The following is a 25,038-nucleotide window of genomic DNA, read 5'->3' on the forward strand; positions in this document are numbered from 1 at the left end:
GAGAGAGAGAGAGAGAGAGAGAGAGAGAGAGAGAGAGAGAGAGGAGACGCGTTTAGCGACAGATCGTTAACCGCCTGTCAAACGGTTTCTCTTTGTGTCTTGATACGGTGGTGACGATGACGCTGCGGTCGTAGCCCCCCCCTCTCACCTTTTTGGCCTCCAGCATCTTGTTGTCGAAGATGTAGGTGATGCAGTTGCGGACCACCTCTAGCCTCCGCGCGCTGTTCGCTAGCACGTGCCCGTTCCTGTCCACTTGTTCTCCTGGAAGGAACAAGAAGACAAGACAGGAAGTCATTACAGCCCCACGTTCCCTCCGTCTACACTGAACACAGCTCAATTAAAAAGTCCTGCTGAGAGAGAGAGAGACGGTGAACAGGGAGGGTTTTGTTCTTCCAGTGTTCTTGACGTGGCGCTCACAGGGATTAAAGCAAAAAAAAATCTCCTGACTGAAAAAAAAACTCAGGCCAAATCGGGGCCGGTGGCTTTCCGTGCGCAAAGCGCGCGTGCGATTTTCCGTTCTACGTTCTAATGCTTTGACTTTTCTTTCGAAAAATGTGAATACATTTCCGCGTTGTCGAAAATCAACGACACATCGCTAGTCAACTAACACGGCTTGTTTTGTGAGCCTGCTAACAATGTAAAGTAGTCTTCTAGTTAACTAGGTAACAATGTAAAGTAGTGTTCTAGTTAACTAGGTAGCAGTCCAATCCATTTCGCTGCAGTATTTTGGCTTGACTAGCGAGTTTGTGTTGTGATTCTCAACAACGTTGAAACGTAGTTTCACCCTTTTCCATAGTTTTGAATAATAAATGTGTGGACTGACGATGTAGCGCAGCCTAACGTATTCAAATAATTATTTAACAAAGTTGTATTCTGATAATTATTCCCCCTCCTCCCAGACTTACAAGGTCACACTATTATTGGATTGGTTGTTTGCGTGCTGGGTGAAGTTAGCTAAACATTTAACCTTCTAGTTAGCAAGAGAAACATAATGTCACTCTCCAAAGGTCTAAAGAGGAAAGTTGACGGTGAAAACAGGGCATTTAAAGAGGAATGGACAGCGAACTATGCGTTCATCCTACCTGGTTTCATCAATGCAAAGCCGTTGTGAGACTCACATTTTACGTGCTCACAATGTTCCCTTTCTATACATGCGAGTCGTCCTTTTCGTCAATGAATGTGATAAAGACGCACTAGAGGAATCGATTGGTGCATAAAAACCTTGAGAACTGCCGGATTAAAGTGACGTCCATAATAATAATAAATCATAATAATACATTAGATTTATAGCGCTTTTCTAGACACTCAAAGACGTCCATATCACCAGATAGCCAACAAATAGTGACCGATGGGAGATGCCAGTTTTCTCGTTAAGTGAGATTTAAATAGCCTAATATTATTTTTTCTATTGGCTCATTGTAATTCTTAGTAATTATTATCCCTAGTAATGTAGCGTGTTTGCTCTGTAGTTTCAGGAGCATATAGGCTAAGCGGATTCAGTTTTTTTTTTTTTTTGCGCCGATTTTGTTGTCAATGTTTTTCATAAAATTAAACTGCATTTGCTTTGTTACTGTTCACATGTGTGGTGCAGTCACATTCACATAGCCTATAAGTAAACATTAAGTTTGAATGATTTACTGAGCTGGCGTTACTTTTTTCAAACCACACACCGCATGTCGGCTATTTCAGCACCACGCGCCATGTCCACCTACTTATCACTATGAGGGGTTCAGCGTCAGTGCACCCCGCTCTGTTACTGTCGCATAGTTGTAGCCAATAAAGGCCTATGTAGGCTATATAGGCTATTATATATCATTTATATACCTAATACCTAGGGGTGTAAATCACCAGCTTCATCACGATACGATATTATATCGATTTGTTTGTATGAGATACAATGTTTGACGATTTCACAATGTCAGTCACGATACGATTTCGATTCGATTCAAGATCGATATGACGATATGATCGATATGACGCGATATCATATGCCAATCTAACACAATTATCAATTGTAATAAGTGGTAATTAACATACAGCTCATTAACACACACACACACACACACACACACACACACACACACACACACACAGGTTCAGAGAGACATCCAGTCACACACGCACACACACACACACACACACACACACACACACACACACACACACACACACACGTCCACACACGTGTCACACACGTCCAGCAGGTCTGATATTGGTCTGACTGGATTCGCCTCGAAGAGTAGATGTTAAAAAATATCTTTGGTGTCCAAAACGGTCAATGTATTCGCCCATTAGACTCCCGTTAGACGCACTCTCATTAGACGCACTCGCACAAGCCGAACATTTCCGAAGATCACCGGAGATTGCCGAACGCGAGAGGAGGAGGAGCCGAGAAGTGGAGCCGAGCCAGTAAGACAGACAGTCACACACGGTGAATGCGAGTCACACATTGCGAACGCGAGTATGTTAACGTCCCTGGTTCAGAGAGATGTTCCAAAATATATATTAAAAGGGATAGACTTACTGTCTCTCATCAAAAATGAAAAACATTCGTATCTTTTTCAAGTCTCTCTCTCTCTGCGCGCATAAGATGACGATATAGATCGATATTTTTACATTGTGTCGATGTAATCAGATCGTTAGTCAATGAATCGATGTATCGTTACACCCCTACTAATACCAACATCAAAATAGATTGTATGCCTCTACAAATCATATTACACCAGGTAAAATCCGTCACAACTTGGAATAAATCCGTCGCAACTTGGAATAAATTGACGGAAATCCGTCGTAGCGACGGAGAACTTTAATCCCTGCGCTCAAGCGCTGTCTGGGTCTTTTTATCGGACGAGTCTTTGCTACCTGCCGATCACTTTAAAAAACACCATATGTACCGGTCTCTTTTAACCGCCGACCTTTAACCTCTCACACATCGAATGTTAATGACTCAGACCAGGACAACTTATCAACGCTAAAAACCATCACATATCACCAAACAGCACGGTCTGTATCAGCCGCTTTCAACGACCCCCTTAAAATCCCCAGTACCCTCAGCCCCCCATCCACCCCACCCCCCCCCCTGATGTCAGTCTGTCCTGGCTTTCCCCCCTTCCCCAGCTCACCCAGGGGGGGTCCGGAGGGCACCAAGGCCTTGAGTTCCGGCTTGACCACGGGCGGGGCGGTGCGGAGCTTGGCGGCGGCGTGGTCGATGAAGAGCTGGACCGTGACGTCGTCCAGCGGGGGGAAGGTGGCCTGGTTCTGGGGGGCCGGGTTCTGCCCAGAGACCACCTCGGCCTGCCTCGGCACCTTATGCATGGCCACCGCCGGGTATGGGTTCTCCTGAGGGGGGGGGGAGGGGGATAAACGGATGTTGAGAGAACACGAAAGGGGACGATTAAGATAAGAACAGGGGGGAAAAAACGCTGGGTAAACCGTCCTAGAACCCCCTCCGTGAGTTAGCGTTAGCATCTCAAATAAAAGCTCAATTGTTGTCTGGCAGTGGCACTGACGTTTTTGAAGAGCTGCTCGGCCAGCTCCTTGACGTGGTTCATGACTTTGTGCGGGCTGCATTCCTCCTGGCGGATACGGGTCACCTGATTGGCTATCAGCTGTGGGGGGGAGGGGGGGGGGGGAGGACAGGAAAAGGGGAAGAGGTTTAGCAAACATCTCTGCATCTCTGTACGTTTCAGCCACAAGGTTGGGGGGGCGGAGACTCACGTCGTCGAACAGGTCCGTGGGTCGGTAGGGCGGCCCTCTCTCCGACACGAACCCGGCGAAGGCCATGCCGTCCAGGACCTTCATCAGGAAGTCGTCCTCCGTCAGAGACCTCTGGCCCAGGAACGCAGCCTGGAGGAGAAGACATGGCAGTTAGAAACACACAGAGAAAGACACACGGGGCGCTTAGGTGGCGTAGTGGGGTTAAGCGTCGACCATGTAACCAACCGCAGGGTTCCCCCTCGACAATTCGATTGTCATCCCTTCTCTCTCTCTCTCTCACCCATCCTTCCTGTCATAATCTATACTGTCTCTAGCGATAAAAAAGAAACAGAAATACGAGTGGGACTGCCTCACTCAGAAAAAAATAACTTTAGAAACACAGACACACACACGGTACAGAAATTCAGAGAAAGAATGTTGATCTGTAGGTCTCATTTGGAGCAACTGAATCAATTCAATTGAACTTCATTCGCCATGTGCAGTGCACTAGGAACATGATTTGGTATTCTGAGTAATGTACACCGCGTTCCAAATTATTATGCAAATTATATTTTTCTCAGATTTTCCTAAATAGTCGATGCAAATGACAATCAGTATACTTTTCAAGTCATCAACCGTTAGAGTATAATTCAAATTTTATTGAACAAACCTCCCAATGATAACAGTATTTTTTTTTAAATAAAAAACTCAAAATGCACTGTTCCAAATGATTATGCACAACAGAGTTTCAAAACATTTTATAGGTTGTAAAGAACTAAAAATGGTAATTTGATGAATTTAGGGTTAGGAGGTCATATTAGGAGGTCATATTTACTGAAATCAAAAGCTATTTCAAACAAAAACATCTTAACAGGTCAAGTTACATGTTAACATAGGACCCCTTCTTTATCACCTTAACAATTCTTGCATCCATTGAACTTGTGAGTTTTTGGACAGTTTCTGCTTGAATTTCTTTGCAGGATGCCAGAATAGCCTCCCAGAGCTGCTGTTTTGATATGAACTGCCTCCCACCCTCATATATATTTTGCTTGAGGATGCTCCAAAGGTTCTCAATAGGGTTGAGGTCAGGGGAAAATGGGGGCCACACCACAAGTTTCTCTCCTTTTATGCCTATAGCAGCCAATGACACAGAGGTATTCTTTGCAGCATGACATGGTGCATTGTCATGCATGAAGATGATTTTGCTACGGAAGGCACGGTTCTTCTTTTTGTACCACGGAAGAAAGTGGTCAGTCAGAAACTCTACATACTTTGCCGAGGTAATTTTCACACCTTCAGGGACCTTAAAAGGGCCTACCAGCTCTCTCCCCATGATTCCGGCCCAAAACATGACTCCGCCACCTCCTTGCTGATGTCGCAGCCTTGTTGGGACATGGTGGCCATCCACCAACCATCCACTACTCCATCCATCTGGACCATCCAGGGTTGCACGGCACTCATCAGTAAACAAGACTGTTTGGAAATTAGTCTTCATGTATTTCTGAGCCCACTGTCATGCTGCAAAGAATACCTCTGTGTCATTGGCTGCTATAGGCATAAAAGGAGAGAAACTCATGGTGTGGCCCCCATCTTCCCCTGACCTCAACCCTATTGAGAACCTTTGGAGCATCCTCAAGCAAAATATATATGAGGGTGGGAGGCAGTTCACATCAAAACAGCAGCTCTGGGAGGCTATTCTGGCATCCTGCAAAGAAATTCAAGCAGAAACTGTCCAAAAACTCACAAGTTCAATGGATGCAAGAATTATGAAGGTGATATCAAAGAAGGGGTCCTATGTTAACATGTAACTTGACCTGTTAAGATGTTTTTGTTTGAAATAGCTTTTGATTTCAGTAAATATGACCTCCTAATATGACCTCCTAACCCTAAATTCATCAAATTACCATTTTTAGTTCTTTACAACCTATAAAATGTTTTGAAACTCTGTTGTGCATAATAATTTGGAACAGTGCATTTTGAGTTTTTTATAAATAAAAAAAATACTGTTATCATTGGGAGGTTTGTTCAATAAAATTAGAATTATACTTTAACGGTTGATGACTTGAAAATTATACTGATTGTCATTTGCATCGACTATTTAGGAAAATCTGAGAAAAATATCATTTGCATAATAATTTGGAACGAGGTGTAGATGAGTAGTGTTTCATACAGGCAGCTAGCGTAGTGGTAGTGTTTCATACAGGCAGCTAGCGTAGTGGTAGTGTTTCATACAGGCAGCTAGCGTAGTGGTAGTGTTTCATACAGGCAGCTAGCGTAGTGGTAGTGTTTCATACAGGTAGCTAGCGTAGTGGTAGTGTTTCATACAGGCAGCTAGCGTAGTGGTAGTGTTTCATACAGGCAGCTAGCGTAGTGGTAGTGTTTCATACAGGTAGCTAGCGTAGTGGTAGTGTTTCATACAGGCAGCTAGCGTAGTGGTAGTGTTTCATACAGGCAGCTAGCGTAGTGGTAGTGTTTCATACAGGCAGCTAGCGTAGTGGTAGTGTTTCATACAGGCAGCTAGCGTAGTGGTAGTGTTTCATACAGGCAGCTAGCGTAGTGGTAGTGTTTCATACAGGTAGCTAGCGTAGTGGTAGTGTTTCATACAGGCAGCTAGCGTAGTGGTAGTGTTTCATACAGGTAGCTAGCGTAGTGGTGGTGGTGTAGTGGTTTGAAGAAGGAGAGGGTGCAGGTTTGTACCTTATGGAAGCGGATGACAGGCTCTGGGTGGATGCGGATGATGTGCAAACACCAGCGGTAGCCTTGGAACATCTGGGCGAACAGCCACAGAAAGATAGCCCGGATCTCCTTATCCTACAACACACACACACACACACACACACACACACACACACACACACACACACACACACACACACACACACACACACACACAGATAGTAAATGAAAACACACACACACACACACACACACACACAGGGCAGCAAGTCTGGTCAATCTCAGAATTCTCAGAAACATTCCTGCTACTGGAATGTTTGCGGCAAACAAAGATACAGAGGAGATCGAGAGATACACACACACACACACACACACACACACACACACACACACACACACACACACACACACACACACACACACACATATACACATATACACACACACACACAGACACAGACACAGACAGACTGGGTTTTGCACAGAGAAACTGAAGGGTGGACATTACCTGGATTTTGAGTGAGGAGGGCTGCGTGGAGGATGGGGGGAAGGCATGGTCAGCTACCTCCAGCTCCGGGTCCAACACCTGCAAACACCACAAAACAAAGGAGTCACATTACAACAACATGTTCCCCCGAGTCTATATATAGTCTATAATAATAATAATAATAATAATACATTCGATTTATATAGCGCTTTTCCGAGGCTCAAAGACGCTGACAATATGGGCAAAACGGAAAAACACAGAAACAACAAGCAACAGATAACATGAGCACATAGAACACAGAGGTAGCGAACGGGGAAGGGGAGGTTGTATGCATGTCCATGGGGGGAGGGGGGTGGCAGGGTGAGGGGAGATGGTTAGGGATAGGGGAGGTTGTATGCATGTCCAGGGGGGGGGCGGGGGTGGCAGGGATGGGGGAGATGGCTAGGGGTAGGGGAGGCTGTAGGCGTGGGAGAACAGGTAGGTTTTGAGGTGGGATTTAAAAGTGAGGAGTGAGGGTGAGTCTCTGAGTGGTTGAGGGAGAGAGTTCCAGAGGCGGGGTGCGGCTCGTGAAAAGGCACGGTGACCGAAGCCTTTGAGTTTTGAGGGTGGGACAGTGAGGGGAACAATGGATGAGGATCGGAGGGTACGGGTAGGGCGGTGGGGGAGAAGGAGGTCAGTCAGGTAAGGGGGGGCCAGGCTGTGGAGGGCTTTGTATGTGAGGATGAGGACTTTGAATTGTATACGTTCTTTGATGGGGAGCCAGTGGAGAGAGTGGAGGACAGGAGTGATGTGGTCACGGGAGCGGGTGTTTGAGAGGAGGCGTGCAGCAGAGTTTTGGACCATCTGGAGTCTATGGAGGGAGCGGGAGGTGATGCCGGTGAGTAGGGAGTTGCAGTAGTCGAGGCGGGAGGAGATGAAGGCGTGGATGAGGGATTCAGCAGCGGGGGGGGAGAGGCAGTGTCTGATTTTTGCAATGTTTCGGAGGTGGAAGTAGGATGTCTTGACAATGGAACTGACGTGGGGATCGAATGAGAGGGTGGGGTCCAGAATGAAGCCGAGGTTGCGAGCCAGGGGGGAGGGGGTGATGGTAGTATCGTCAATGGTGAGTGTGATGGGTCCGGTTTTATTGAGGGTGGATTTGGTGCCGATGAGGATGACTTCGGTCTTTTCACTGTTCAGTTTGAGGAAGTTGTGTGTGAGCCAGGTTTTTATTGCGGAGATGCAGGTTTCGATGTGAGTGAGGGGTGGGTTCTGGGTGGAGTTTGTGGTGATGTAAATCTGTGTGTCATCAGCGTAGCAGTGGAAGTCCAGGTTGAATTGGCGGATGATGTGACCGAGGGGGAGTGTGTAGCAGAGGAAGAGCAGGGGGCCGAGGACTGAGCCTTGTGGGACCCCCTGTGTGACAGAGGAGGAGGAGGAGGTGTGACCGGAGAGGGAGATGAACTGGTGTCTGTTGGTGAGGTAGGAGGTGAGCCAGTCCAGGGCGGTGCCCTCAACACCCAGTTGACGCAGCCTTTGAAGGAGGATGGAGTGGGACACTGTGTCGAAGGCTGCGCTCAGGTCTAGTAGAACTAGGATGTTGAGGGCACCTGAGTCTGCAGAGGTGAGGAGATCGTTGATTACTTTGACCAGGGCTGTTTCAGTGCTGTGATGTGGGCGGAATCCAGATTGAAGGGGTTCATACAGTTTGTTGGATTGGAGGTGGGAGTGAAGTTGGGCAGCGACAACGCGCTCAAGGGTTTTGGAAAGGAATGGTAGGTTGGAGATGGGGCGGTAGTTGGAGAGATTGGCTGGGTCAAGAGTGGGCTTTTTGAGAATGGGGGTGACAGCGGCAAGTTTGTAGGTTGAGGGAACGTGGCCTTGGGATAGTGACTGATTGAAGAGGGCAGTGAGGTGGGGGATGAGGGCAGGGAGGCAGGCCTTGGTCAGGGTTGTAGGGAGGGGGTCGAGGGAGCAGGTGGTTGTTTTGGAGGCGGTGATGATAGTAGTGATGAGGGAGGAGTCAATAGGGGAGAAAGTAGTGAGAGGAGTAGGGGGGGGGTAGTCAGGGGGGGGGAAGATGACAGCAGGGGGGGCGGGGGTGGTGGAGTTGGAGATGGAGGCAGTCAGTGAGCTATTGATGTGGGAGATCTTGCTGTTGAAGGCGTGGAGAAAGGAGTTGCAGAGGTCAGGGGAGGAAGTTGTGTTGTTGTCCGGGGGTTGGAGTAGTGTCTTGACAGTGGAGAAGAGGGTGCGGGGGTTTCGATTGGAGGTGTTGATGAGGGTGGAGTAGTAGGCAGATTTGGCAGCTTGGAGTGCGTCACGGTAGGAGGAGATATGTTGCTTGTAGACTTCGGCATGGACAGTGAGGTGGGTTCTATTGTGTAGTCGTTCAAGTTGGCGGCCGGTCTGTTTCATGGTGCGTAGTTCAGGGGTGTACCAGGGGGAGGAGGTGGTGAAGGAGACAGTGATGGTTTTCAAGGGGGCCAGTGAGTCAAGGGAGTCAGAGAGAATGGAGTTGAGTAAGGTGGCATAGTCTTCCGGGTTGGTGGGAGTGGAGTCAGTGGGGAGGGCAGAAGATATGGACTGGGATAGAGTGAGTGGGTTGACAGATTTTATGTTACGGAAGGAGATGGTGCGTTTGATGGGGTGGCGCGGTAGGGGCAGGGGGGCAGAGAAGAGGATGCAGTGGTGGTCAGAGAGTGGGAAAGGAAAAGGGTGGGGGTTGGATATGGGTAGGGAGGCAGAGCAGACAAGGTCGAGTGTGTGGCCTTTTACATGGGTGGGGAAGTTGATGTGCTGGGTGAGGTGGAAGCAATCAAGGAGAGAGAGGAAATCAGAGGTGAGGTTGGAGTTGGGTTGGTCGACATGGATATTAAAGTCACCGGTGAGTAAGAGACGGGTAGAAAGGGAAGAGGCAATGGTGAGGAGTTCAGAGAGATCAGACAGAAAAGAGGGGTGTGGCTTCGGTGGGCGGTAGAGTAGAAGTGCAGTTATGGAGTTGGGGAGTGAAAAGGCGAGGTATTCGAAGGATGACATGGGTGGGAGGTTGAGGTCCAGTACAGTGACAGTTAGGGTGAGTTTGTGGAGAGCAGCGAGACCACCCCCTCGCTTGGAGAGGCGGGGTTTAGCGATGTAGGTGTAATTAGGGGGGGTGGCCTGGTTGAGTGAGTAGTAGTCCGAGGGTTGTTGCCAGGTTTCAGTGAGGAGAAGTATGTCCAGGTTGTTGTCCAGTATCAGTTCAGATATAACAGGGGATTTGTTGGAGAGAGAGCGAGTGTTCAATAGTGCAAGGGAGATGGATGGGGGAGCAGGAGGGAGAGAGCGGAGGTTTGAGGGGTCAGCGGTGCGGTGTGGGGTGATGACAGGTGAGCGAGAGTTAGTCCAGAATGAGGGGATGTTTGTGCCTTCAGGGTGGTGTAGAGTCCGGTGTCGATGTTGCTGGGAGCCTCGGTGGATGTAGCGGCGGCGGCGGAGAATGCCTGCCTTGGTGGCGGCGGTGGCAGCAGCAGCAGTGAGGCGATGGTTATGGTTCAGTGAGTGAAGGTCAGTGGCAGTATAGGTGAGTATGGTGGGCGGGGGTCCAGGGCAAAACGATAGGAGCAGCAGGAGGGTGAGTCCAAGTTGGAGATGAAACCAGAGTACAGATGGGAGCAGTTCAGTGGATAGGTTGGGAGTGACTAGTAGTTGGTGGGCAGTGAGTTGTGTAAACAAGGCAGTGGACCAGAGTGACAGCGTGGTGTTGTAGTTGTTGTTGTCATCTGTCCTACATATTAAAACATTCAGCGAGGGAACTGGACTGTCAGATTAAAAAGCTATTACGGGAAGATTTTAAATACTTGGATAATCTCTCAAACAAACAACAACTTTGAACACAGGCTAAAGCAGTAGTTTCCGGTAGACACCCATTACCAAGATGAGCTGCAGAGCTCTCCTGAAAGCTGTTACGTCTTGTTTATGTTTGGTGAGTGCCGTGGGGGGGTGTGAGGTAAATACATTCAGCTCATCGCGAGGACGGCGCACAATTAAGCCCGGGGCTACCGTCGCCGCTCGACAACCTACACCGCCGTCGCTACGGCCGCCGCTACAGCCCGCAGCCTCCCCCCCGACCGCCTCCGCCGCCCAAACCACTTTTCCCGGGCGGTTAAACAACTTAACTATCCCCTACGTTACAGATAGCCGTGCTATCGGTTTCCCCCGCTTTTTTGGGTTGCAATTATCCCGTCTGTGCCCGGTCGAAGGGTCGAGGGGTCGTTCCGGGCCCGTTATGTGAGCTAGCTGGGGCCGTGTGGGGCTTGGCTCTGTCCCCCCCCCCCTCTCCTGACAATGCCGGGTCAGAACCCAGTCCAGACAGACAGGTTTGCACGGAGCGGGTCGGCGGGTCTGCGGGTCGGCGCTGGCGCCACACAGAGGCAGACGGTGCGGACGGACAGAAATGCAGAGAGACTCCACGCAGAGTCACGAGAGGCCGAGGAGGACAAGACAAGCACACACACACACACGCGGACACACACACACACACATTCTGTGCCTCATTGACTAAGGAAGACACAGCAGTTATACACACACGCATGGCTTTATTTGCTCAGGATACGTTTACTGCCCCACAAAGGCCACGTCACTGGACCGGCGCTGAGAAGCAACACCACCATCCATCACCCACACATGGGCAGGTTGGCCGCTACCTGGCTGTTTCCAATGTGTTGTTCATCAAACCTCAGACCTGTTTTTTTAGAACATGTTACTGTGATGCGCCTCTCCCTGGCGCTGCAGTACAATGGAAAAGTACTGAGGTCAGGGAGCCATCGAGTCAGTATTATATGACGCATCATTCAGTATTACATGATGCATCATGCAGTATTATATGTTTTAAAAAGAGATTCCGAGGCTGAAAAGCACCAAGAAATCGTCTTATTTGTTTCCTTTCTCAAGACCCTTCCTTCACTTTGCTCTCTTGCTTATCTCCACCCCTCTCTCTCCTCTTCCTGGGTGTACGGTGGTTCCATTGTGTCAGGGTTGGATAGCAACAGCGCACATCCAGCGGGGGATCGCGTTACCTTCCCCCGCAGCCAGCCGAGACCAGAGAAGCAGGGAAGCAGGCCGGGGGACAAAGCCCGGAGCACACAGAGAGCCTCAGATAATCAACGTGGCGTAAACTCATAAACACTGTGTCCAGTTACATGTACCTGCGCCCTGTTTGACAAAAGTTACGGCAGTGTTAGAGAAACACACAAGCACGGGCTTCTATGTTCTGGAGGCGAGGAGGGGCGACGTTTATGTTGAGATGTAGTCTTGTCTGACTGTGAACGGTGAACTATGAACGTTGATATCTTTATGTTCTTTTTTTGTATTCAAACATTTATTTAACCGTTGACTGATTATTAAGAATAAAAAGGGGAGGACATCTTTATCTAGGGAATAAAATGTTCCCAAATATGTTCCTGTGTGGAGAACATGTCAGATTCGATGGTCCGTATCCCTCCTGCTAGATGCTATCCATGAACACAACAACACTGTGCATTGTTTGGGCTGAAAGTGAGGAGTCAATGCCCGTGCCACACGAGCGTCTCCGGCGGCTGCGGCGCAGGAGGTAGAGCCGCCGTCTAACGATTGCAAGGTTGGCAGATGGACGGTTCGAGCCCCGGCTGGCCACATGTCTAAGTGTTCTTGGGCAAGACACTGAACCCCAAATTGCTCCCAGTGAGCGGGGTCGGCGCCTTGCATGGTAGCTTGGCCGCCATTGGTGTGTGAATGTGTGTGTGAATGGGTGAATGAGAGGCCGTTGTAAAGCGTTTTGGATAAAGGCGCTATATAAGTGAGGTCCGTTTATCTCCTCCAAAATAATTCTCCCACACTAACCGAAGGGAGGACCCAATCTTTCATAAACTTTATATAAGCTGTAAAATGAAACCATGCTCTGGAATGTTCCAACTGTCATTTGCCATCAACGATACATTTATGATGGGTTTATGGACATGGCTTTATATTGTAGGTGTATGGAATGGTTATCACATAACTGTTTTACAGTATGAATGGAATGTGACCTACAGCATATTGTAGTTTGTGTCGCATAAAACGATTTGCTTTTACGATCAACAATCTCGACATTCAATAAAACGTGATGGAAGCAACTAACTCGGTCCATTCCTCGTCTGCTGAGGTTTCTGATGTGAACGTGGCATGCTTTCAGCATCCAAATACTAGGGATGCTTCGATTTATCGGCCACCGATTGAAATCGGCCGATTTCACTCCAAATTAGGGCTGCAACGATTAGTCGACATAATCGACGACGGCGATCATAAAAACTCGTCGACGTGGAATTTTAGTGTCGACTAATCGCATTAAAAAAGTAGGGGAATTTATTTATTTATTTATTTATTTTTTTCAACGGGAGCCATGCAAGAATCAGCTGGGTAAGTTTTAGCTAACGTTGTTAGCCAACTGGCTAACGTTATATTGTTAGGGTCGTAATGTTTATGTTAGCTTTACTGTTACATGTTGGAAAACAACGTCTCATGGACAGGGCTGTACATGCTATGAGCGTTTGTGCTATTAATTTATTTGCCCTGTGGCACGCGTGTGACAGACAGAGGCGCTTGTATGTAACGTTACGTAGCAGGGGTTTTCCATGTTGAAGCCAGGAGAACGCGAGATGAAATGAAGTGAGGGGTGGTCGCTATTAAAATACCAGGTAGTCATGGTGGATGATCATGAATGATGCTTGATAAGTGAATGCTATTTCAATTATGTTGAGTCCACCAGCGAGCTGTCTGTAAGATAAACAGCGCCAAGCGTAGCCTACTAACGTGAGCGGTCTGTAGTCTAGCCAGCAATGCTAGCTAGCCAATCAACTAGCTCTGTGAGCAGCTGTAGCTTGGCGTAACGTTAGGTTAGATAGCTAGTTAAGCCGGATTTATGCTTCTGCGTCGCCATTTACGCGCAGCGAAAAGCCACACGACTAATCGCGACTAATCGAAAAATAATCGACAGATTAGTCGACTACCAAAATAATCGTTAGTTGCAGCCCTACTCCAAATGACTCGATCGGCGATCGGCAAAAATGGCCGTTCGCAAAAGCCGATCTTTTAAGTTATTTTATTGTGGGAAAACGTTATTTCTATGTTGCGATAACTTCTCAACAGGATTTTACAGGGTTCGTTCAAACTATCGTAATTCTTGAACTATGTGCAATCGAAAAAAATCCAACAGTTTCTGAAAGCAGATACGTTGCACTCTCTAACCATTTAGGGTTATTACGGTAGTTCACCCCAAAAAAATAATGCATTGACCTCAAAGCGTCATAGGAGCTGGAGAGTGATTTCAAGAGAAGCGGTATTTTTTTATCATACAGCCCCAAAACAAAAGTATTTACAAAAGCCTTACCAAACAGTAGTCTATGGCAAACGAGAATGGTGAATCCAATCCATAAAGTATTTAGTGATCGTTAAACTGTTGTTTATTATATTGAGTGGGTACTTTACAACAAAAAAAACAACGAGTCGGTGAGTGGTGTAGTTCTAGGCTGCGTTCGTAAATTCGCTCTGGAAATCTGACCAGCAGTCATGGAATGCCTCTTGTCCAATCAAATTACTTGGTACTTTATGACGTTGAGCCAATGTGCCCTCCGGCGCTCTCAGAGCGAATTTACGAACGCAGCCCTAGACTGTCTCGCGTCTACCTTTACCTCGCTTCTACCATGCTGCTACGCTGCGTCTATAACATCAGGATCAGACACAGGGCGAGACTTTCGAAATAAACCTTTTTAATGGCTTCTGTGTGCTTTAGACTTGCGTAGAATCGATTTTATTTTTTATTTAAAAAGTCAGACCGGAAAATGTATTATTGTCGCCAGACCCACTGCGTGGGAATACGACGCGTGCAGATGAGAGACAACATCAAAACTTGCACTTATTGCTCGTGTGACTTTGGTTAATGGACGAGCATTCTAAAAAAATAAATGTACAACGTTAAGCTGCGCCCAAAACCCTGATATGTTGCCATGTGAAATGATAAGACAAGAGGCCACGATATGATAATCGCCGTAGGAGGCGATTCGACTGTAGGCATGTGAAGTTATAATTTCTTCAAACTTGCAGTGGTAGCAACGGTGTGTGTGTTTTAGTAAATATAGCGTGTGTGTGTGTGTGTGTAGCTGTATGTGTGTGTGTGTGTGGCCCTCCTGTGAGAGGTGTGTGTGTGTACCTGTGAGAGGTGTGTGTGTGTGTGTGTGTGTGTGTGTGCCATATCTCAGTATGTAGGCTATGCAGTGTAAGTAAGTGTGTGAGTTTATTCTGTTATTTATGCTATTATATCTAGTATTGTGTTGAGAAGCAATGGAAATGAATCAAGAGTTGATAAAGTAGGCTAACTTACATTATCATTGTTCTATATGCAACAGAACAGATCACCCAGCATTGCTAATGAAAAGAATCAATGAATGCGAGTCTAATACCAATACTTGCTCAATAGGTCTTAAAATCTATTAAAAGTGTTCTTATAAAGGTCTTAAATGTAACTTGTTGAAACCTGCAGGAACCCGCATAAATAATTTAGGAACCGGTTGCTTACATTAATTATGCGGGTGTTACGGTCAGGGCCATCGCTAATTACACACGCATCATTGTTAGACCACTGTTAATGATAGAGCTAACCATCTACGGACAAAAAAAAAGTGTCACCTTTTTGGTCCATCGCCAGTTTGCACCCCTGCGTATGTAAACCATGAAGGCCACGTTTAAGATGTCTTTTATACAGCCATATCGACTGACTTGGGTCTGTGTTTGCTTGGTGCCTAATGGATCAAGACTTTTGTCTAAAAAGCAAAATATATGTAGGCTATTATCCAGTCAGTAGGCCTACAGTTATGTATTTAAAAAAAGATCGGTATCGGTAGATCTTGAGGAAAAAAATCGGTGATCGGTATCGGCCCCAAAAATCCAGATCGGAGCATCCCTACCAAATACCTTCAGCAAATACCAATAGTACCCGGAAATCAGATATGTAAAAACACAACAAGGGTGTTATCTTCAACTACAAACAGCGGCTCTACAGATAAGAGGAATTTCCCAGCTCCTGCTGGCAGAGAGAGATGTCGGATTAGGATGAGGCTGTTTGAGAGAAGTTGTTAAAGAGATATTGACCAATATATAATAGCCAGAAACATTGGCTTTGGTGTGGTGAAGTATTCGTTTGTTCAAGCCAAGGCTGTTGTGTAGGAGGTTGCTATGCAGGGTTAAAGCAGTATTGTGACATTGTTGGAGCCCTGCTAGCCGGTTGAGCTGCGGTGTGTCTGCAGGCTTCTGAAACATCAAATTCGAGCACCTTTCAAGGACTTTCAAGACTCAATTCCTTTAAAGGACCCAACACGGCATAGTTTGAGACAGATCTAGATGAGAATTTATATAATAGGAACTATCCACTTATTTACTAGTTGACGAGCTATGTAAATAACATTTTAATATGTTTTTTTTTTTTTGAGAGAGAGAGAGAGAGAGGGGAATTCAAGCACTTTCAATGACCCATGTTGATTTTCAAAAACTTTTAAGATTTTTTTTCTTCTAACCCTAACCCTAACTTTCAAGGATTTCAAGGACCCGTGGGAAGCCTGTGTCTGGGGGGTTACCATGGAGAGGGCGGTCTGGGTCTGCTGGAGGAGGGGGTCCGGGAGGAGGGAGATGTGGACGCACTCCGGGATCGTCACCGTGCCGCCGTCCAGGTCGGCGATGATCACGTCCAACTGGAGAGAGAGAGAGAGACACACACACACACACACACACACACACACACACACACACACAGAGACAGAGACAGAGACAGAGACAGAGAGACAGAGACAAAGAGACAGAGAGACAGAGAGACAGAGAGATAAAGAGACAGAGAGACAGAGAGAGAGAGAGAGACAGACAGAAAGACAGACAGACACACAGACACAGACACAGACAGACACACACACACACACACACACACACACACACACACACACACACACAGACACACACACACACAGGTCAGTATCTCTGGTTGTTGATAATAGGGCACTGTACACAGTAGAGGCTGATTACAGTAACTGGCTGACTGGCAAACACAGCCCTGGAGCCAGACAGACAGACAGACAGAGCCTCTCTCACCAGCCCTTCATTACCAATCCTCCCATAGCAACCAAATGTACATTTCCACTGACAGCGAACGGGGTTGCCCAGATGATAACCTGTCACCCCTGACCCCTTACGCTCCTCCCAAATCAATTAGTCCAGAGCCATGTGACTTCATACAGCAGAGGACACACAGGCAGTCTGCTGTTTGAGCGGCGCTACATTAAATAGCATGGCTGTAGTGTAACGCTCTACTACTGACCTAGACGTCACAATCACTCATTACGACCCTCGTTCGGCTCTAATAACCTCCAGTGAAATACGTTCAAAGTCATCCGACATTCTCTCGGAGAAGGAATAAGGATCTCGATTAAAATCGGGTATATCGGTCATTTACCGTGGCGCGGTTTACAACGGCTATTACGCTGATGAAGGTATTTCCCAAGTTTTTTTGTTTTTTTTAAAGTGGTTTCATATGGCTAGAAAAACCCCACAGCAGGACTGGCCTGTTATGAAAGATCAACTTTCCGGTTACATGGTCAACGCTTAACCCGCTACGCTGCCTAAGCGCCCCAGCTTTTATCCAAAGTACCTTACACTGCAGTGAGAGCATATTTTCCCGTATCTATTCTCCTAGTCGAGGTCAATTCCAGACTTCTCTAAGGTCAGAACACAAACAGGATCCCAGCATGAAACCATCAGGAACTCCTAACTGAAATCAGACGCCTCCCTAACCCTGCTCACACATATGCCATTTATCTGATACTTTTATCCAAAGCGACGTATATTGTAGTGAGTGCATACATGTTTCAGTATATATGGTCCCGGCGGGAATCGAACCACCAACCTAAGCGTTGTTAGCGCCATGCTCTGAAAAATGTAATGCACTCACTGCAATGTAAGTCACCTTGGATTTTGGCATGTATTATTATATTACAATAATAATAATAAAAACATTTATTTGTATAGCACTTTTCCTGCAAACGTTGCAGCTCAAAGTGCTCCAATCATTATATAATCATCATTTAATTATTTAGTCATTTAAAGGCAATATTAAAAAGATGGGTTTTTTAGCCTTGACTTGAACATATTTGCTGAGGTTGCATCCCAAATCCACAATTGGTACACAGAGAAAACCAGCGTCAGAAGACCTGAGAGCTCCATTGGGCTGATATGCTAGCGAAAGGTCTTTCAGATATTCTGGTGCTGTGCCAGTGAGAGCTTTAGAAACAGAAGCAGAAGCAGAAGGATCTTGAAATCTGTTCTGATAATCTAACATATGAAGTCAATGGGAGAGAGTGTGGTGTGGTGGTGTGAGGAGGAACCCACCAGCTCCTGCGTCTCCAAGCGGAAGAAGGAGTTGACCCCGATGATGAAGGGCGTGGGCGTGCTCAGCACCTCCAGGAGTTTCCCCGGCAGGATGGGGACATAGGTGAAGCTGAGGTCAAGGAGGCGGGGTCAAGCAACAGGAGGAATGAGATTAGGAGACAACAACAGGTGTGTGGTAACTTTTATCTTTGTTATACGCAGAACAAAAGGTTCCCACTATCTCTCCAGACCAAATTCCCGGTAGGTCATTCTAATCAAAACCACAAACATTCATTAATGCATTTCGGATTGAAAAGCCACACAGACACACAGACACACACACACACACACACACACACACACACACACACGCACACACACACCTGTACTTGAGGGGGAACATGATGGCTAGCAGGGCTCTGCAGGCGTCGGTCAGGCGTTGGTAGCTGCTGGACAGGAACAGGATCTTGTGTTCCGTAAGAGCGGCGCAGAACAGATACAACACGTTGATGATACCTGAGGGAGACAGAGACACGTTCACTTCACGTTTCGGGTTCTGGCACTTAAACATAAAGAAGAACAAGCGGCAAAACATTTCTACTCGTAATCGTAACTCATCCGGCCACGGAACCGTATGTTAAGGTTCGTCTTTAATAAATGTTTAACTTGACGAAAATGGGGTTGATCCACTTCATTGGTACCGGGACTGCGTGAACCGCGTTGTGATTGGCCGTACCGAGCTGTCTGAAGAGCTGGGCCACGCTGGTACCGCTCACGGGGAGAGAGGCGTTGATGGGCGTCTGGATGACCTGCCGATCGCCCGCCCCCAACGTTATAGTCCTCTACAGAGAGAGAGAGAGAGAGAGAGAGAGAGAGAAAGAGAGAGAAAGAGAGAGAAAGAGAGAGAGAGAGAGAGAGAGAGAGAGAGAGAGAGAGAGAGAGAGAGAGAGAGAGAGAACAAAGAAAGGGGGGTGGAGAGGGATGGGGGAAACAAACAAAGTGTGAATGCTCTTCCTTCGGAAAAAACAGGGTTTAGCAGCTCCCCTTGAAAAAACACAGCCACAGAGGGTTTGGATGTACAGAGTGGATGTGCTGAGGGGGGCAGAGTGTGTCAGGGAGAGAGGAGATGGATCACAGAGAGGGCTTAGCAGATACATTAGAATTACACAGGCCATTCCAGCTGGACAGGAGAAGACGGAAGACACGACTCCCCATAGCAACGCCCTTAACCCCAGATTAAATCAACCCTGCCGTATCAATGGGTCTTTACAGCAGCGGAATACCAATGACATGCCAGGTTTAAATACATAACCAATTTTCCCGCTGTTGTTTCATGTTGTGTGAAGAGAGAGAATAGATTAGAAAGGGCAGAGCTCAAAGAGGGAATCCCGTGTCTGATTGATTTGATATTCAGGGTCTGAATCGCTGCGTTTATAAAACACTGGAGCGATGTCTTGTTTATGTACGGCGGATCTTTTCTCAGATCCACAAATTGGGGTTTTGTGTTACCAGATGGGCCTCACAAGTCATGTGATGAAGAGAAGGGGGAAACAGACAAGAGAGTGGTTTGGGTTGAAACCTTCATGACACGGCCTTGCTCAGGTGAACTTAGTAAGGGCAGTGTGTGAATGTCTCAGATAGGTCGTTGTGGTAAAGGTGTCAAAGCAAAGCTCATTTAGGGGTTTCAGATTTTGGGGTAGATTGGGAGATCTTCATTTTTTGGTACAGTGCAGACTACCATTGTTTCTTGGATCGAAAAAAGCATCCAAATTCACGACTAGTACTGTGAAATGAGTATCTGCGTTAGAGTTAGACAGTCTTGGCTGTGAAAAGAACCAATAAGGGTAAGAAAGATGTTTGGAGGGATATGATTTCAGGTCAAGGAAAGGGATTCACTAGATCACAAAGAAAAACATCATTACAGCTTTAGAACAGGGAAGATTGACACAAGGATCACATGGTACACGGAGGCGCAACCAGCACAAGGAAAACAAACAGCATCTACCATCTTCGACGAGTCAGAATATGTATTTTAAGTCAGAATAATGTATTTTAAGTCACTTTCAGGGCATTAAACCTTTTGAAAATTCTTCAAATGCAATGTCATTAGGTCTGGAATTTATTTGAAGGTGATTTCCAATAAACTCCAGAAGCCCTTCTTATATTAGAGCCAAATCTGCATCTGAAAGTGTTTAAAATACCAGCTAGGGCTGTGTAGGCTGTGGCTGGGCGGGGAGGCTGGAACATGCAGCTCTCTATAGCAGCAGCGGCGGTAGCAACGGGAGAGCTGTTGAGACGTCGATGCAGTGACACACCCAGCTGTCATTCTACTGGCCAATCGGACCTGAGAATTTGGGAGGGGGGGGGGGGGGTGGCGTAACCAATGACAGGTATGCGTCTATGTGAATTGATCAGGCTTTGGGTCACAGATCGAGTCTTATCAAAGCGGTTGGATTGGTTTTGGAGGTCTGCATTTGGATTTGGCAGAGGAGGAGGAGGAGGAGGGTGGAGACAGTGGAGTAGGTACACAAGAGAGGAGGGTTCCCTCCAGCAACAAGGGGGAAAGTTAGGAGCTGATTCATGGAGACTAGAGGAGAATAAAGTCAGGCGTACCAAGCTCTCCTCCCTCTCCTCCTGGCCCGGCTACACAAGAACCCCACAGAGACAGACAGAGAGACAGAGAGAGAGAGAGAGAGAGAGAGAGAGAAGAGAGAGAGAGAGAGAGAGAGAGAGAGAGAGAGAGAGAGAGAGAGAGAGAGAGAGAGAGAGAGAGAGAGAGAGAGAGAGAAGAGGAGAGAGAGAGAGAGAGAGAGAGAGAGAGAGAGAGGGGGGGGGGGGAGAGAGAGAGAGAGACAGAGAGAGAGACAGATAGAGAGACAAAGAGAGAATGATAGAGAGAGAGAGAGAGAGAGAGAGAGAGAGACAGAGAGAGAGAGAGAGACAGAGAGAGAGAGAGACAGACAGAGACAGAGAGACAGAGAGAGACAGAGAGAGACAGAGAGAGAGACAGAGAGAGAGAGACAGACAGAGAGAGAGAGACAGAGAGAGAGAGAGAGACAGAGACAGACAGAGACAGAGAGAGACAGAGAGAGACAGAGAGAGAGAGAGACAGAGAGAGACAGAGAGAGACAGAGAGAGACAGAGAGAGAGACAGAGAGAGAGAGACACACACCACAGGAGAACACAGCAGGTTAGAGAAAACAGAACCAAACAAACAAAAACAACATGACAATAAAACATTCATAAGACAATACAAAAATATACATAGCACGACAAGATGACGTGAGAGCAAAAAAAAAAACGACATTAACAAAGACATGAGACGGGACACGAGTCAATACAAGCTGTCAACAATGTGGGCAAAAAAACGTAAAAAACACAAAAAAAACCTCTTCAATAACAGCTAAGGTTACAGTCAGGGTATGACAGGGCATGCATCACTATTACCTCAGAGCTGGAAAAGTACCACTTGTGAAACTTTTTTTTCTGGGATTTTCCAATAAGGGAGAATCAGAAGTGGAACTTTTTTTGGGTGGGCTGAGTTTATGTTTCAGAAGTTAATGTTTAAGGATTTCCGTGACCTGCGGTTTAACCAGGGTTCCCACGCCTTCTGAAACATCAAATTCAAGCACCTTTCAAGGACTTTGAAGGACTTTGAAGGACTTTCAAGACTCAATTCCCTCAAATTCAAGGACCCAACACGGCATAGTTTGAGACAGATCCAGATGAGAATGTATATAATAGGAACTATCCGCTCACAGACAACAATTAAAAAGAGAGGCTTGAATGTGTGAACACTAGATGGTCTCTCTCTTATGTTTCATAAGTTAATGTTTAAGGATTCCGTGACCTGCAGTTTAACACTGTACGTTAGAGCGCTTAGGCGGGCTGATAGTGAGTGTCCTTGGGCTAGGAACGCCGCCGCCCCCCCCCCCCCCGTAACTGGAAGTCATTGTGGAGACGCTGACGGAGCAGACGGGCTGATTTACAACCGTAATCAATTCGATCACTCACAGAGACAACACACAGACGCAGCTCTCTCTCACACACACGCACGCACACGTATGCACGCACGTACACAGATCAAAGCAGGTCACATGTGAGACTCCTCTTCAGTCCAGGTGGCAATTGTGTCAAAGTTTGTGTTCTGTGACTTGAGTTGCCAGGTGAGTGTGTGTGTGTGTGTGTGTGTGTGTGGGGGGGGGCGTGTGTGTGTGACAGTTGAGGTAATTGCAGGGTGCTGTAGTAGAGTGGATGTGGTGCTGGGCTGACATGACGTGACATGACTCGGTCCCTGTGACTGACGCTCAGCTGAAGGTCACATCTGAGTGAACACGTTGTCACACCTGGATTCAGCTGCAACGTTTGCAGGAAAAGTGCTATACAAATAAAAAGTTATTATTATTATTCACACATTGGACCTACGAGAGACACAGAACTGGATGTACTAATAAACTATCAAATGCGCGAAGGTCTCAAGTGTGTGTGTGCGTGCGTGCGTGTGTGTGTGTGCGTGCGTGCGTGCGTTGATTAGTTCTGAGTCATTCAGAGACACACTGGCCTGCTCAGAGGCCATCTGTTGCCCCATATGGTCACCCAGTGCCAGAGCTCAGACCAGCAAGACACACTGCGTGTGTGTGTGTGTACGTACGTGTGTGAGTGTGTGTGTGTGTGTGCGTACGTGTGTGTGTGCCTGCGTGCATGCATACATGTGTGTGTGTGTGTGTGTGTGTGTGTGTGTGTGAGAGAGAGAGAACTCTGTGCACTTCCGTAGGCAGTAACCACGGGAACCCCATTAGATCCACGACACACACCAGAGGCACGACAACAGCTGAATGAAACGATAAACAGGTGAATGTAGCAGCATCGCTAGGCAACACAACCCACAGGAACAGCAGAGCGCTGCACTGAGCCCCATCCACCACCCTGGTTTACATGACCGGAGGAGGAAGAAACATGTCATGCTGTCATTCATGTCGATAGAATCATCTAAATAGATAGAATCATCTGAATAGAGAGAATGATCTGAATAGAGAGAATGATCTGAATAGAGAGAATCATCTAGAATCATCTGAATAGATAATAGAGAGAATCATCTGAATAGATAGAATCATCTAGAATCAACTGAATGGATAGAATCACAATGAGGCGCTGATTGGTTGGTAGAAGCTGCCGGAAGGTGTGTGTTACCTGGAGACCAGCTTGGGCCTGAGGACCAGAGTCTAAACTACATACGGGGGACTCATTTATCTGTAACACACAGGAACCAATGTAGGGGGGGGGGGGGGGGGGTTCAATTACATGTAACACAAGGGAACATAGTTAGATATTGGAGAATAGATAATAACCCCCCCCCCCCCCAAAAAGCCATAAACAGTTAATATGAATACTGTACTTGTGGGACGGTTACTATGGCCACAGTTCATCTTAGGGGGCTCATCTGAAATAGTGTCTATAATCTGACAGGGATTCCCTTTAAAACCACGACTTTATGGGATTTATCTCAGGTTTATGGAATATGTATTTAATCCACAAAACAACAACACACACAAACATACCCGGATTACACACACACCAGAGAGAACCATTTCATAACATAGACTTAACCGTTCCTGAAAAAGAAATAATAATAATAATAATAACATTAGACTTATATAGCGCTTTTCTAGACACTCAAAGACGCTTTACAAACTGAAAAGATTGAGTAGTAAAAAGAAACAAAAAATAAATAAAAGAAAGTATAGGGGTCTAATTAATTTTTAGATGACTAAATCTAAAGTCTAAGTGTCTTTGTAGGACAATCTACTCTGTATACTGCAATTACACCTAGATTTTGGCCGGAGAAGCGGCGAAGAAAGAGTTCAACCGTCACCATGGCAGGTCACCCTTCCCCTGCGATGTACCCAGCGTTGTCACGGCGACGGGGGCTTAGCAACACATACCAACCAGCCTTGGAAGATCACACATCAGCATTCAGCTAACATGCTAGTAAGCTAGCTGGCTGAAGAAGCTGCAGGAGCCCATGTCCAGGGGGGTCCAGCGGGATATGGGGGGTTTATACCCTAGACATACAACTGTGTGTGTGTGTGTCTGTGTGTGTGTGTGTGTGTGTGTGTGTGTGTGTGTGTGTGTTTACCTGGGAGCCTCCGGCGATGGGGATGACACAGGTGAGGAGGTTTCCCACAACCGTTTCCAGTTGGAAGTTGAGGCTGTCCACGTGCACGGTGTAGATGAGCCCCAAACAGTTCTGCACAGGGGGAGAGAGGAGAGTCAGAGGGGGAGGGGGGAGAGTCAGGGGGGGGGAGAGCAGAGTCAGGGGGGAGAGAGGAGAGAGTCAGGGGGGAGAGAGGAGCAGAGTCAGGGGGGAGAGAGGAGAGAGTCAGGGGGGAGAGAGGAGCAGAGTCAGGGGGGAGAGAGGAGAGAGTCAGGGGGGAGAGAGGAGAGTCAGGGGGGGAGAGAGGAGAGTCAGAGGGGGAGGGAGGAGAGTCAGGGGGGGAGGGGGGAGAGTCAGGGGGGGAGGGAGCAGAGTCAGGGGGGAGAGAGGAGAGAGGAGCAGAGTCAGGGGGGAGAGAGGAGAGAGGAGCAGAGTCAGGGGGGAGGGGGGGGGAGAGGAGAGAGGAGAGTCAGGGGGGAGAGAGGAGAGTCAGGGGGGAGAGAGGAGAGAGGAGAGAGGAGCAGAGTCAGGGGGGAGAGAGGAGAGAGGAGCAGAGTCAGGGGGGAGGGGGGGGGAGAGGAGAGAGGAGAGTCAGGGGGGAGAGGAGAGTCAGGGGGGAGAGAGGAGAGAGGAGCAGAGTCAGGGG

At 47.3% G+C, this 25,038-nt stretch overlaps 1 protein-coding gene across 1 annotated transcript in view; it reads right to left on the reverse strand.

The window, feature by feature from the left end:
• The window catches only part of sbf1 (SET binding factor 1), an 88,639-nt gene that overhangs the window by 37,699 nt on the left and 25,902 nt on the right, over positions 1-25,038 (reverse strand). The window contains exons 5-17 of the mRNA XM_080537886.1: positions 24,375-24,485; positions 23,429-23,488; positions 20,852-20,881; positions 18,975-19,080; positions 18,622-18,754; positions 18,260-18,368; positions 16,462-16,575; positions 6,881-6,958; positions 6,394-6,507; positions 3,718-3,846; positions 3,510-3,608; positions 3,123-3,339; positions 149-261 (exon numbers count right to left, since the gene is read on the reverse strand). Of these exons, the coding sequence (XP_080394012.1) occupies positions 149-261; positions 3,123-3,339; positions 3,510-3,608; positions 3,718-3,846; positions 6,394-6,507; positions 6,881-6,958; positions 16,462-16,575; positions 18,260-18,368; positions 18,622-18,754; positions 18,975-19,080; positions 20,852-20,881; positions 23,429-23,488; positions 24,375-24,485 (1,413 nt within the window). The remainder of the gene's footprint in view (positions 1-148; positions 262-3,122; positions 3,340-3,509; positions 3,609-3,717; positions 3,847-6,393; positions 6,508-6,880; positions 6,959-16,461; positions 16,576-18,259; positions 18,369-18,621; positions 18,755-18,974; positions 19,081-20,851; positions 20,882-23,428; positions 23,489-24,374; positions 24,486-25,038) is intronic.

Source organism: Nansenia antarctica (genome assembly GCF_963989245.1).
Source record: "Nansenia antarctica genome assembly, chromosome: 8".
NCBI lineage: Eukaryota > Metazoa > Chordata > Actinopteri > Argentiniformes > Microstomatidae > Nansenia > Nansenia antarctica.